Source organism: Euleptes europaea, chromosome 17 (assembly GCF_029931775.1).
Source record: "Euleptes europaea isolate rEulEur1 chromosome 17, rEulEur1.hap1, whole genome shotgun sequence".
NCBI classification, from domain to species: Eukaryota; Metazoa; Chordata; class Lepidosauria; order Squamata; family Sphaerodactylidae; genus Euleptes; species Euleptes europaea.
In genome coordinates this window covers 26,468,608-26,480,618 of record NC_079328.1, presented here as the reverse complement: position 1 = coordinate 26,480,618, position 12,011 = coordinate 26,468,608, and the positions used below count along the sequence as shown (strand labels likewise).

The 12,011-nt window shown below is 48.0% G+C and overlaps 1 protein-coding gene across 3 annotated transcripts in view; it reads left to right on the top strand.

Annotated features, from left to right (window-relative positions):
• Positions 1-1,135: 1,135 nt before the first annotated feature.
• Positions 1,136-12,011, top strand: part of DOK4 (docking protein 4) — a 45,405-nt gene continuing 34,529 nt past the window's right edge. For all 3 annotated transcript variants that reach the window (XM_056862611.1, XM_056862609.1, XM_056862610.1), the window contains exon 1: positions 1,136-1,255. In XM_056862611.1, the coding sequence (XP_056718589.1) occupies positions 1,190-1,255 (66 nt within the window). In that variant the 5' untranslated portion in view covers positions 1,136-1,189. The remainder of the gene's footprint in view (positions 1,256-12,011) is intronic.

Sequence of the window (12,011 nt, the reverse complement as noted above, 5' to 3'; positions counted from 1 at the left end):
GTAACTTAAAAGGGATAGCCGAACCCAGGAGACTGGCTTGCCTACACTGCCTAAGGGCTGGGTAAAGATTTGCATCAGGTTCTGAGCCGGGGCATGCTGGGGTGACAGAGAAGGGAGGAGGTGGAACCCAATGCAACCAAAACGCAATAGCTGCACCCTATTGTTGGACTGCAAAAAGGAGCATAAGCAGGTTAATTGTAGATATGTGTTCTCCTTTGTCCATGACTACAAGGATGCAGATTCTTATGGCTCAATTAGTAGATAGAGTAAAAAAAAAAAAAAGGATTTTGGCATTAAGAACATAAGAAAGGCCATGCTGGATCAGACCAAGGTCCATCAAGTCCAGCAGTCTGTTCACACAGTGGTCAACCAGGTGCCTCTAGGAAGCCCACAAACAAGATAACTGGAGCAGCAGCATCCTGCCTGTGTTCCAAAGCACCTAATATAATAGGCGTGCTTATCTGATCCTAGAGAGAATAGGCATGCATCATGGCTAGTAGCCATTTTTACTGGTAGCCATGAATACCCCTCTCCTCGTCTTCCAAAGCTGTAGCATTCCGTGGAAGTCAACCTTCTGAATTCTCATTTCCACATTTCAAGTCCTGGAGAAGGATTACTTGGTCTGGCAGCATGAGAAACAGGCAAAGTGAAATACCTTACTCATGTTATCTTTTAAGGTCAGATCTTTTCGTTTAAGGGCATCCCCTTTGCTCGTTCTCCCGCTTGGAGAAAGAATCTTCCTTATGCATTTGAAATGTAAAACCTCTGACGGGTTAAAAGTTGGACTGTTCCATTTCTTCCCCCCCTCCCACTGTACAATTCTCCTGAATGGTTTAGTCAGGGCGGGGGGGGGGAGAGGGAGGGAGGGAAGGAGGAAGGGGTGGAGGGAAAAAAAAACCCGACCCAGAGAAAGATGTCACAGTCTCTAATCTATCTGTCATTTTTATTTTCCAGCGGAACAAGAGGAAGCGGCCGGCGATCTCCCGACTAGAACAATGCAGAGGGAATGGGGAGTGGAGAGGACCGGCGTGCCAGCAAAAGTCTGAAAACAGGTGAATGACGGAGGAGCCTCGGAGGGGAGAGGAGCCAGCATCACGGCTGTAGGGGAGCCCAGCGAAGGAGGAGGTGGCGGCAAGAAGAGAGCCTCTGGCTCCGTGGCGGCAGACCCTGGCTGTACTGCGGCTGAGCCATGGCTACTAATTTCAACGACATCGTCAAACAGGGATATGTGAAAATGAAGAGCAGGAAACTGGGGGTGAGTACCGGGCGAGGCTGTCTTTGTTTGGGGCTCCCCCACCCCACCCCACCCCAATGGCAGATTTGCTGCGTCTCGACTCTGGAGGAGGAGATGCGGGCAGGTGTGAACTGCGGAAAACCCGGGGCGAGAGCTGGTGCTTTTGTGTGCAAGAATTCCGGTCGGGGCATCTCTCCCTGCCTTTCTCCCTCTGCTTCCTCCCGTCTGTTTTCCCAGGCAGCCGTTTGGAATTTACTTTATGTTTCTCTTTGGCTCTTCCTGAATGGCATGCATCTGGAGCTGGCAGAGGTGCAAAGCTTGGTCATTCCTGGCATTTCCGTGGTGGATGTGTCCCCCTGGGGGGGGGGGGGCGTTTCATTGTCAGCGGTGAGAATTGCCCTTCCAAGTGGGTTGTGCAAATTGGTGCCGCTCCTCAGAAAAACCGCGTCCCTGGATATTTAGCGTCGTATGAATTTCACTCCCTCCTTGCTTGAAAGGTTCATGGTACCCTGCTTCCGTGGCACTCCCTTCCCCTGGGGACTCCACAGGAGCTCAAACATCTTATGCCAGTGTAGCAAAATCTTTTACCTCGCCTGGATTTGGATGTGGGGTTGAAATCTGCTTTGGATGGCAAGCAGAATAGATTTTATTTTGGCCCACTGGCTGTTTCCCTGGATTTAGTTAGCTCTTTCGTATGTACGTTTGCCTGTGAGTCTTCGGTGTGAGGTGGGCTAGAAATTGGGCAAACGTTTAAAAGAAATGGAAATGGCTTTTGAGGATTTTTGTCTTCCCCCCCCCCCCGAATGTCTGGACAGTTCAACTGCAGAGTCATGTTGGCTGTGTTGTTGCTGAGCGCCTCTGGCACTGTGTGGCAATGCCGAATCGGATGCCAGGTGTGGGCCTGGGTCATCTATGCTTGGGGAGAGCCAACCCCCAATAAGATCTGACTCAACTTGCTCTGGGGTTATAGGGTGTGTCTTTCATGGGCCTCTGAAACATTTCTGCTTGCAGTAGGGGCATCTAGCATGAAGACCTTGTTTGGCACGCTCTTCTCTGGTGACCTTTTATTGGACCTTAAGCAGATCATAAGAGAGAGGGCATCTTGGCCATCTTCTTGGCATGGAGTAGGGGTCACTGGGGGTATGGGGGGGAGGTAATTGTGAATTTCCTGCATTGTGCAGGGGGTTGGACTAGATGACCCTGGTGGTCCCTTCCAACTGTTATGATTCTATGATTCTATGACCCTATGCAAAAGTTCTCTAGGTTGTGCAGAAAGGAGATCCACGTTTTTGCAGTCAGGCTGTGTATTTTAAATGGCATGAAATGCATTTCAAGTGTACAGTTCATCCTTTATGCACTGTGAGGTCTTTGTAGTGTTGGGTCACGGGCTGGGCATGGGTTGTCCAAGAGCTGAAGATTTTGAAAATGAAACCTTGGGGTTCAGTCCTCACAGTTGAGAGGCCTAGCTCGGGCAAGGCACTTGCCCCTCTATTTCATACCTGCAAAATGGTTGTTCGGCTCCTGATTTGGGGTCTTTCAGGCTCTCACATGCATCATGTCGACTCCTTGCCACTTGGGGGGGGGTTATGATGGGTGTTAATGGTTTGCACCTGCCTTCTGCCTTGGGGAAAATGTGCCGCTTCATGTTATGTTTCCATGTAGCGTGACACCACTATAGTAATGCAGTGCGCGCCTGGGCAGTTGTAAAGAATGGTCTAAGATCCTCCCCGAATCTTCCCAAGGAGTACCCTGGGGTCACTGCCTAGGAAACCTTGGTTTGTGGGCAAACTTTTTTTGGATCCCACAAGGGCTTTAAAACATGCTCTGCCCTCTTGCACCCTCCCTTTGTATATCCATCAAATGAGAAGCGGGGGGCGGGGGAGATTGGCAGATGAGCCATTTGTTTTTTAGCCCAAATCTTTGTTTTAGTGACCCGAGGTCATAATACGGGGCCTCTGGGCCCAGGGCACAATATATGTGCCCAGTTCTGGCGAAGCAGCAGTTAATTCTGCTCCGTGGGTGTTCGCCCCTGGGTAATGTCACAGTAGCTCAGTGTAGGCTTCTGAGGCACCGTTCAAATAGCGCAGGGCAACAGTCATTGGTGAAACCACAGGCCCGAATTTCCTGGCCCAAGGCAGGGCTATCCACATGACCTCTACCCCCCAAATAACTTGGCTCAGTTCAGAGTGGGCTGCCAGCAGATACTGGGCATGCTGCGGAAGGGTGCCTGCTGAGTCAGTAACTCTAGATGGCTCATTCAAGCAAAGCCTTGTCATGTCAAGATGCCAAGACGGTATCCCAGAGCCGTTGGCTGAATTGACGTGAGTGTAAGTTCCTTCACAACCTCGACTGTGAATGTCAAGCAGGCTTGGAGTCTGCTTAGGGTTGCCAACCTCCAGGCAATCTTGAAAAAAAAAAAAGACTTCCTACTTTGATCTCACTTGTATATATATTTATAGTTGTTTTCACTTGTTTGTAGATGTTACACGTCTTTCACAATATATGTTTGCATAGTTTGCTTGAGTATTATTGTATCTTTTTGTTTGAGCTTAGTACTATACTTCCATAATAATAATAAAAAACCTCCAGGCAATAGCTGGAGGTCTCCTGCTATTACAACTGATCTCCAGCCGATAGAGATCAGTTCCCCTGGAGAAAATGGCCACTTTGGCAATTGGACTCTATGGCATTGAAGTCCCTCCCCTCCCCAAACCCCACCCTCCTCAGGCTCAGCCCCAAAAACCTCCCACCAGTGGCGAAGAGGGTCCTGGCAACCCTAAGTCTGCTCGTGCCATACCCCCAGTATTGGTTGGGGGGGGGAGGTGCTTTCTTTTTGAAGTAAGAGGCCGCCGCCATCTTGTACTGCCCACCAGTGAGAGCCCCTTGCCTAGGGTTGCCAAGTCTGGGTTGGGAGATTTCTGGAGATTTGGGGGCAGAGCCTTGGGAGGGTGCTGTTTGGGGGAGAGGAGGGCCATCAGGGTATAATGCCACGTCTCTGTTGTCCGGAGATCAGTTGTGACTCCAGGAGGTCTCCAGGCCCCACTCGGGAGTCGGCAAGCCCACTGGCCTCTGGCTTCCAGGTGTCCCCCTTGCAGCGACAAAAAAGATTATCTTACTGGTTATTGCTGCTTATGAATTATCTCACAATCTTTCAGAATGACACTGGGGAGGGGTGTGTTTGTGTGTGGGTGGATGGGTTAGGGTTGCCAGTTGGGAACTACCTGGAGATTTTTTGGGGCAGAGCCTGAGAAGGGCGGGGTTTAGGGAGGGGAGGGACTGCAATGCCATAGAGCCCAATTGCCAAAGCGACCATTTTTCTCCAGGTCTCTATCGGCAGGAGATCAGTTGTAATAGCGGGAGATCACCAGCTAGTACCTGGAGGTTAAGCAATCAAAAATCAACACCTCTGTACCTATACCTAAGGTTAGAAAATTAGTACAGAAATAGGCTGATAACAATGCATAATAACAATAGTGTATTGAATATAACAACGTGCTACCAAGCAAATATACAACAAAAAGTATTTTAGTCCAGGTACAGTAACAATCAATCCAAGGACGACGTCTTCAGATGAAGAAAAGTAGAAAGGGATACGATCGTTTCAATTCTTCCTCAGTCCCGTTTCTGTACAAATATGTATATATTACAGTGAACAGTCTATCATAAACATTCTCACAGTTGACTTGAACAATTTTAAATAAAAATATACTTACGATTTGGGAACGTGGTAACTGTGAACTTGTCTGTGCAACCTTGTTTTAATGGATATCCTGATGTTGAAATAGAGAAGCTAAAAATATATATTTGGTTCCTATTTGATCCCTAAAAGGGTAATGTTTAAAAGTTAAAAGATCATTGAAGCTACAGAAGCTTATATTGAAATGAGCACATATCTGACATCAAAAAAGACTTTTTGTTGTATATTTGCTTGGTAGCACGTTGTTATATTCAATACACTATTGTTATTATGCATTGTTATCAGCCTTTTTCAGTTCCTGGAGGTTGGCAACCCTAGTTGTAATGGGAGATCTTCAGCCACCACCTGGCAATTGGCAACCCTGGGATGGGTGCAATTTTTTGAAATCAAACACCCAGTCTCAAACACCCAGTCAGTAGTTGTAGTACACCGTGAGATGTAGGGCTGCCAGGTTCCCCCTGGCCACTGGCAGAGGATGGGGGAGTAGGGTTGTAAGATCCAGGTTGGGAAACCCCCGGAGATTTGGGGATGGAGCCTGGGGAGGACAGAGACCTCAGTGGGTTACAATGCCACAGAGTCCACCCTCCAAAACATCCATTTTCTCCTGGGGAACTGATCTCTGTATTCTGGAGGTGATCTATGATTCCAAGGGATCTCCAGGTTCCACCTGGAGGCTGGCATCCCTACTGAGCAGAGAGTGCAGAAGGTCACATTGGTGGCAGGGGCTCTTTCTTATTTCATGTTGCTTCATAGAGTATTTTTCCTGCCTGCCTGTGAATACCTCAATGGGTGAAGATAATGTGTAAATCTATAAGATTATTTATTAATTTAGTTCCTTTTTTTCCCTGCCTTTTCTCCAGGCAGTGCATCTTCCCCAGTTCCATTTTATCCCAATAAGAATCTTGCGAGGTAGGTTAGGCCAGGGAGTTTTGTGGCTTGCGCAAATTTGAACTCCGGTCTCTTCTGTCTTGGCCCAACATTTGGACCGCTGCAACCCCCTGCCTTAAAAGCTCCTTGAAGCTGAGGGCAGGACTAGGCGAGGCAAAGATGACCGCGATCCAATGTTCATAAGAGTGGACTGGTTCTAGTTACTTATCCCAGCAAGTAGGCCTGATCCAGAAGCCTTACTCGGGGGGTCACGGATTACCACCTGATAGGGTTGCGGGTTGGGAAATACATGGAGATTTTGGGGGTGGAGCCTGAGGAGGGCGGGGCTTGGAGAAGGAAGGGACTTCAATGCCATACAGTCCAATTGCCAAAGCAACCATTTTCTCCAGGGGAACTGATTTCTATCACCTGGAGATTGGTTGTAATAGCAGGGGATCTCCAGCCACTACCTGGAGGTTGGCAGCCCTACCACCCGATCCTCTTTGGCCTATAGGTGACTTCCTGGGCTGGTGTGGGCAAATTCCCTGCAGTTCCCTTCCTTGCCCAGAATTAAACAGTGTTGCACAGTCTGAAGCCCTGTTACATACAACCCTCGGGCTTCCAGCTGAAAATCTGGCTCATGCGCAGTTCCATAGATATTATAAGTTGGCAACAATTTCTGTGATTGTGACGGCTTGAAAGTGGCAATGTTCGTGGGAACTGCTGCCAGCTGGCAGTAGCTTTTTCTGTGCGTGAGCCAGGAGGAGTGAAAGCAACTTACATTTTTTTCCTGGTATTATCTATTTGCGGGGAGGGAACCGGGCTTGAAACAGAAGATGGGAATTATCACGTCGGCCACTTTGTATTAGTATTCCGTCCTGGCTCATAACAAATACTTCCACCTCTGGTGTGCACATGTATCTGCAGAGTCGCAAGCAGAAAAAAAGTACTGTGTGAACGCAGGTGGTACAGGGTGTGTGACTAGGGTTGCCACCCTCCAGGTACCAGCTGGAGATCTCCTGCTATTACAACTGATCTCCAGGCAATAGAGTTCAGTTCACCTGGAGGAAATGGCTGCTTTGGCAATTGGACTCTATGGCATTGAAATCCCTCCCCAAACCCCACCCTCCTCAGGCTCTGCCCCCCAAACCTCCCGCCAACGGCGAAGAGGGACCTGGCAACCTTATGTGCAACCTTGCCCCCATATAAAATATAGGATTTGGTCCCCCCCCCCTAAAAAATCAGTTTCAAATTGGTGTTTTCTTGGCTTGGCGAGGCTTGCTGTACTGCCACTGGAGAAGCCGTGGGCTTGGATAGATCTGCCTTGGGTAACATTTTGTTGTCCACCCTTGACCTAAAACGTGCCAACTTGGCCATTTTCTGTTTGTTTGTTTGCGCACAAGCTTGAAGTGACTGTCGGATGCATTTGGCATCAGAGCGCAATTTTTCCCCCCATCACAGCCCAGCTCAGCTGCAAAGTTTTTCCTCCTGGGAACCACTCAGAGCAGCGGCACAGCCTGGGGCATCGTTGCCAAAACAGCAGCCGCCCTGCACGAATTCTCCAGGCCCTACAGTGGCCTTCCTGCCCCCAAGGGCGCTGCTCTCAATCAAGGAAATGTACATTGAAGTGCTTGCTTCTGGGGACCTGAAAGTGTGTTGACTGCGGAGTAGAGGAAGGAGGATCCTTTGCCTCTGCTGTTCTCCGTTCTGTTTATGTGTGCTGTGGTATATGTGTGCTGTGGATGAGGAGTGGAGAACCTAGAATTAAAGGGGAGGGAAATGACACAAGTTGGCAGGGGCTGGGGGTGGTTTAACCATCCTTTGCCAGTTCCCTTACCACCATCAAAGGAAAACCTTTTAAAGGGCTAGAGCATGTTAGAAGAAGAAGATTTGGTTTTTATATGCCGACTTTCTCTACCACTTAAGGGAGAATCAAACCAGCTCACAATCACGTTGCCTTCTGCTCCCCGCCAACAGACACCCTGTGAGGTAGGTGGGGCTGAGAGAGCTGTGACTAGCCCAAGGTCACCCAGCTGGCTTCGTGTGTAGGAGCGGGTAAACCAATCCAGTTCACCAGATTAGCCTCTGCCGCTCATGTGGAATGGGGAATCAAACCCGGTTCTCCGGATCAGAGTCCACCGCTCCAAACCACCGCTCGTAAGCACTACACCACGCTGGCTCTCGCCACGCTGTTAGAGAGTTCTCAGACGACAAAACTGCAAAATAAATTAGCTTCCTCCCCCCCACCCCCCATCAGTGCTACATTCAGGCTAGAGGAGCCCATTTTCAGTCAGGGAGGTGGTGGCATGGGGGAGCATTAACGCACTCTTCCAAAACACTGTATTCCCAATACATATCCCTTCCCACGTCTAAACACATATAAAGCTGGCTTTTACCAAGTTGCTGCCATGGTCAGTATTGTCTACTCCAACTGGCAATGACTTTGCTGAGTCTCCCATCATGTCCTATGTAACTGAAGATGCCAAGGGTTGAACCAAACGCCTTCTGCAACCAAAGCAGATGCTCTATCGCTGAGACTTTAAAGAAGAATCTGCCTTATATCAAGTCTGAACATAAAGAAACACCTCTATACTAAATGTACATGCAATAAAGACAGTATAGGATGCCAAATGTCTTGTTATTCCAACATTAGATAAGTAGCATACACAGCTAATTATAGAGAAATAGCCAAACAGTCCAGGAAGTGCAGTAATCGACTACCAACTCTTGCAACGTAATCTTCAAGTGAACTTGTTGTAGAGACAAGGTGGTAGTCAGCTTCACGAAACCATCCAGCAGCACACAATAATTCACATTAGCACAGACGGCCTTCTAGAAAAAAACACTGTTTCGTTGTCAAACTTCCTCAGTGTGCTGCATGTAAGCTTCACAAACACAAAAGGCAAATAAACATGAAATTACTAATTACTGATGAGGTAAGCCTGTGTAGAGCCCCGTGTCGCAGAGTGGTAGGCTGCAGTACTGCAGTCCAAGCTCTGCTCACGACCTGAGTTCGATCCCGACGGAAGTCAGCTTCAGGTAGCCGGCTCAAGGTTGACTCAGCCTTCCATCCTTCTGAGGTTGGTAAAATGAGTACCCAGCTTGCTGGGGGTAAAGGGAAGATGACTGGGGAAGGCACTGGCCAACCACCCCGTAAACAAAGTCTGCCTAGTAAATGTCGGGATGTGATGGTACCCCATGGGTCAGGAATGACCCGGTGCTTGCACGGGGGACCTTTACCCTTTATCTTTTTACCAGTCCAGTGCTTATCAGATATATGTTGTTGTTCAATTAGTAATTTTTATGAAGCTGTAATGGTTTTGTGAAGCTGACCTTGTAGTTCACTTGAAGATTACATTGCAAGAGTTGGTAGTTGACTACTGCACTTCTTGGACTGTTTGGCTATTTCTGAATAATTAGTTGTGTATGTTACTTATCTAATGTTGGAATAGCAAGACATTTGGCATCCTATACTGTCTTTATTGCATGCACTTATATCGAGTCTGCCCATCGATCTGTTGCAGTCAGTATTGTCTCCATGCCAGCAGTCGCTCTTCAGGGTCTGTGGCATCACCTGCTGCTGACCCGTTTAACTGGAGATGCCCGGAACTGAACCTGGGACCTTCTGTGTGCCTAGCAGATGCTCTGCTACTGAGCTGTGGATTCTCTCCCCTTCAGCAGGTGCTAAATCGCTCATCGGGAGATCTGATCTCGGATGCCCCTCCGTCACATATCTAGTTTGATCCTGAGTTCTCTCGTTAATCATCGCCAATATCCTGGGTGTGAACCAGAAGCATTTGTGCAACCAAATTACACGCTACCCTGTGAATAGCAGCAGACGCATTAGCCGAGGGGAAAACGTTTCGTTTTGCAAGTGACAGGAAAGATTACCTGGAAAATTGTGATTTCCCTGTTAACAGATAAGCAGGCGAAATATCTGAATCTCCTGCAACAGCAGAGAAACAGATTCAAACCTGGCCCTGGATAAAGCGCCTAATAGTAATCTGACCTGGACATCAGAACAGAACAGAATACTACAGCCAGATCACACCTTTGTATTCCTGATTGGCCCTTTTGATTTCAACCCAAAATCGTTTTCCGCTCTCCCTTCCATTCAAGATTCAAAGCACATATCATAGAATTGCTGAGGGACAGAATGGGCGTATTCTTCGCCTGTAATGAGTCATGTTGCCCGTGGTGGCTTTCGATTTTTAACCGATGTTTAGGCTGCGTTCTGTTCTACTTCATTTCTTTCTCTATGGTATCTAGAAGAAGAAGAGTTGGTTTTTGTATGCCGACTTTCTCTACCACTTAAGGGAGACTCAAACCGGCTTCCCCTCCCCACAACAGACACCCTGTGAGGTAGGTGGGGCTGAGAGAGTGTGACTTGCCCAAGGTCACCCAGCTGGCTTCTTGTGTAGGAGTGGGGAAACAAATCCAGTTCACCCGATTAGCCTCCGCCGCTCAGGTGGAGGAGTGGGGAATCAAACCCGGTTCTTCGGATCAGAGTCCACCGCTCCAAACCCCACATCGTCTGTCTCCTTTGCACGGTGCTCTGGCTAAGCAACGGTGTGCCTCATTTATCAATGGCTTGTTTGGAGGAGGGTGTCACACTTGGCCTGCTATAGAAGGCGGCAGTTACCAGGACAATAGAAGGGCCCCTTAGAAGCTCTGAGAAGGCTAGGCAAAACTTTCCAGAAAGGTGCTGGGTGGTTTCTTCTGTCTCTTAGGACCTAACAAAGCTCTGTCTGCCCTCAGCCAGAAAAAAAAAAAGCAGATTAGACCAGGGGTCCCCAATATGGTGCCCGTGGGTGCCACAGCACCTGCCAACAATTTTCCTGGCACCTGCCAAGTGCTTTCAGAAAGTGAGTGGGACCTTACTTCCTTTTTTCTTTTTTCTTTCCTTTATATGATATTACTAACTATTAATCTTTTCTTTTCTTTTTTTCTTGAAAAATACAAATGTTAAAGACACCAATAAATATTAACAATAGCATTAGGATTAGAATTTTGTGCAAAGGAGATTACTCATTTATCACAAGATGAAGGGAGGTGTAGGGGAAGTCAATAATTCTTGATTATATATAGATTTTTTTTAACAATGTTACTTATTTGTTTTTACTTTATATTCTTTATGTTATTGTTAAACTGTGATTAATAATTTTGGAAAAATAATAAAAAAATATTTAAAAAAAACGGAAAGAAAGAAAGAAAGAAAGAAAGAAAGAAAGAAAGAAAGAAAGAAAGAAAGAAAGAAAGAAAGAAAGAAAGAAAGAAAGAAAGAAAGAGGGACCTGGCCCGTGAACGCACCAGCAATTTACCTCGCTATTTATATGTGTCGAGTATAAAAGAATCGAAAACGAAATAAAAATTCTGTTCCCACCGTGCCTCCTTTCTCTGGTTTTTTGATAAAATTCGCATGATTTCTGTTCCCACTGCGTCGCCTTTCTCCGCTCAAAGGAAGGACGGTGGTTGGTCCAGGAATTCGCGGGCCATCCCATAATGGTAGCGGGGAAGGATGTTTAGATGTTTAGAAAATGACGGCAAAAAAGGGGAAAAAACCGAGAATTGTACTGTGTGGCGGGAGTTCGTGGGGAGAGCGAAACTTGCCGCCCGGACTCGCCGCCATCCCACCCTCTTGCATCTAAGCACACAAATTAAAGGGTGGGGGGCTCGTTTTGCAAGCCTCGATTCCGCCCCCCTCTGCCCCCTCCCCCCCACTCATGCCGCCCCACTCCGGTTGACTTGGGAGTTTGTGTGGGAATCCGGCAGGTGACGCTTTCAAACCCCCCCCCCCAATTTCTCCCCTTCCTCCTTTGCAAAGCCGAAAAGGGGGGGAACGAGTGTGGGCGGTTGGGAAGGATGGGGGGCGGGGCGGTGGGCTTTCAGCGGGGTTGCATGTTCCCACTTCATTGCTCCGCGTGAGGAACACGTTTTATTTTTATAATCCGCCGTATAAGCGGATCCTCTTACCGCGGAGAAATTGCGCTCTGGAGACGTCCTCGGAATCCTTCGGGTGAGATGAAGTGGGAACATGCAAGGAAACTCCCGCAGAAATCGGAGCAGCAAACGTGCAGTGCGGACACGACCCAGGTGGGGCTTGAGCCCAGCAGGGCTTCTGATTGGCTGTGCAGCTTAAAAAGCATCCTGTTAAACTGAGCTTTTGCCAGAAATATTGAAGAATTACTGTTAGAGGTGTGCATGACCTCACTC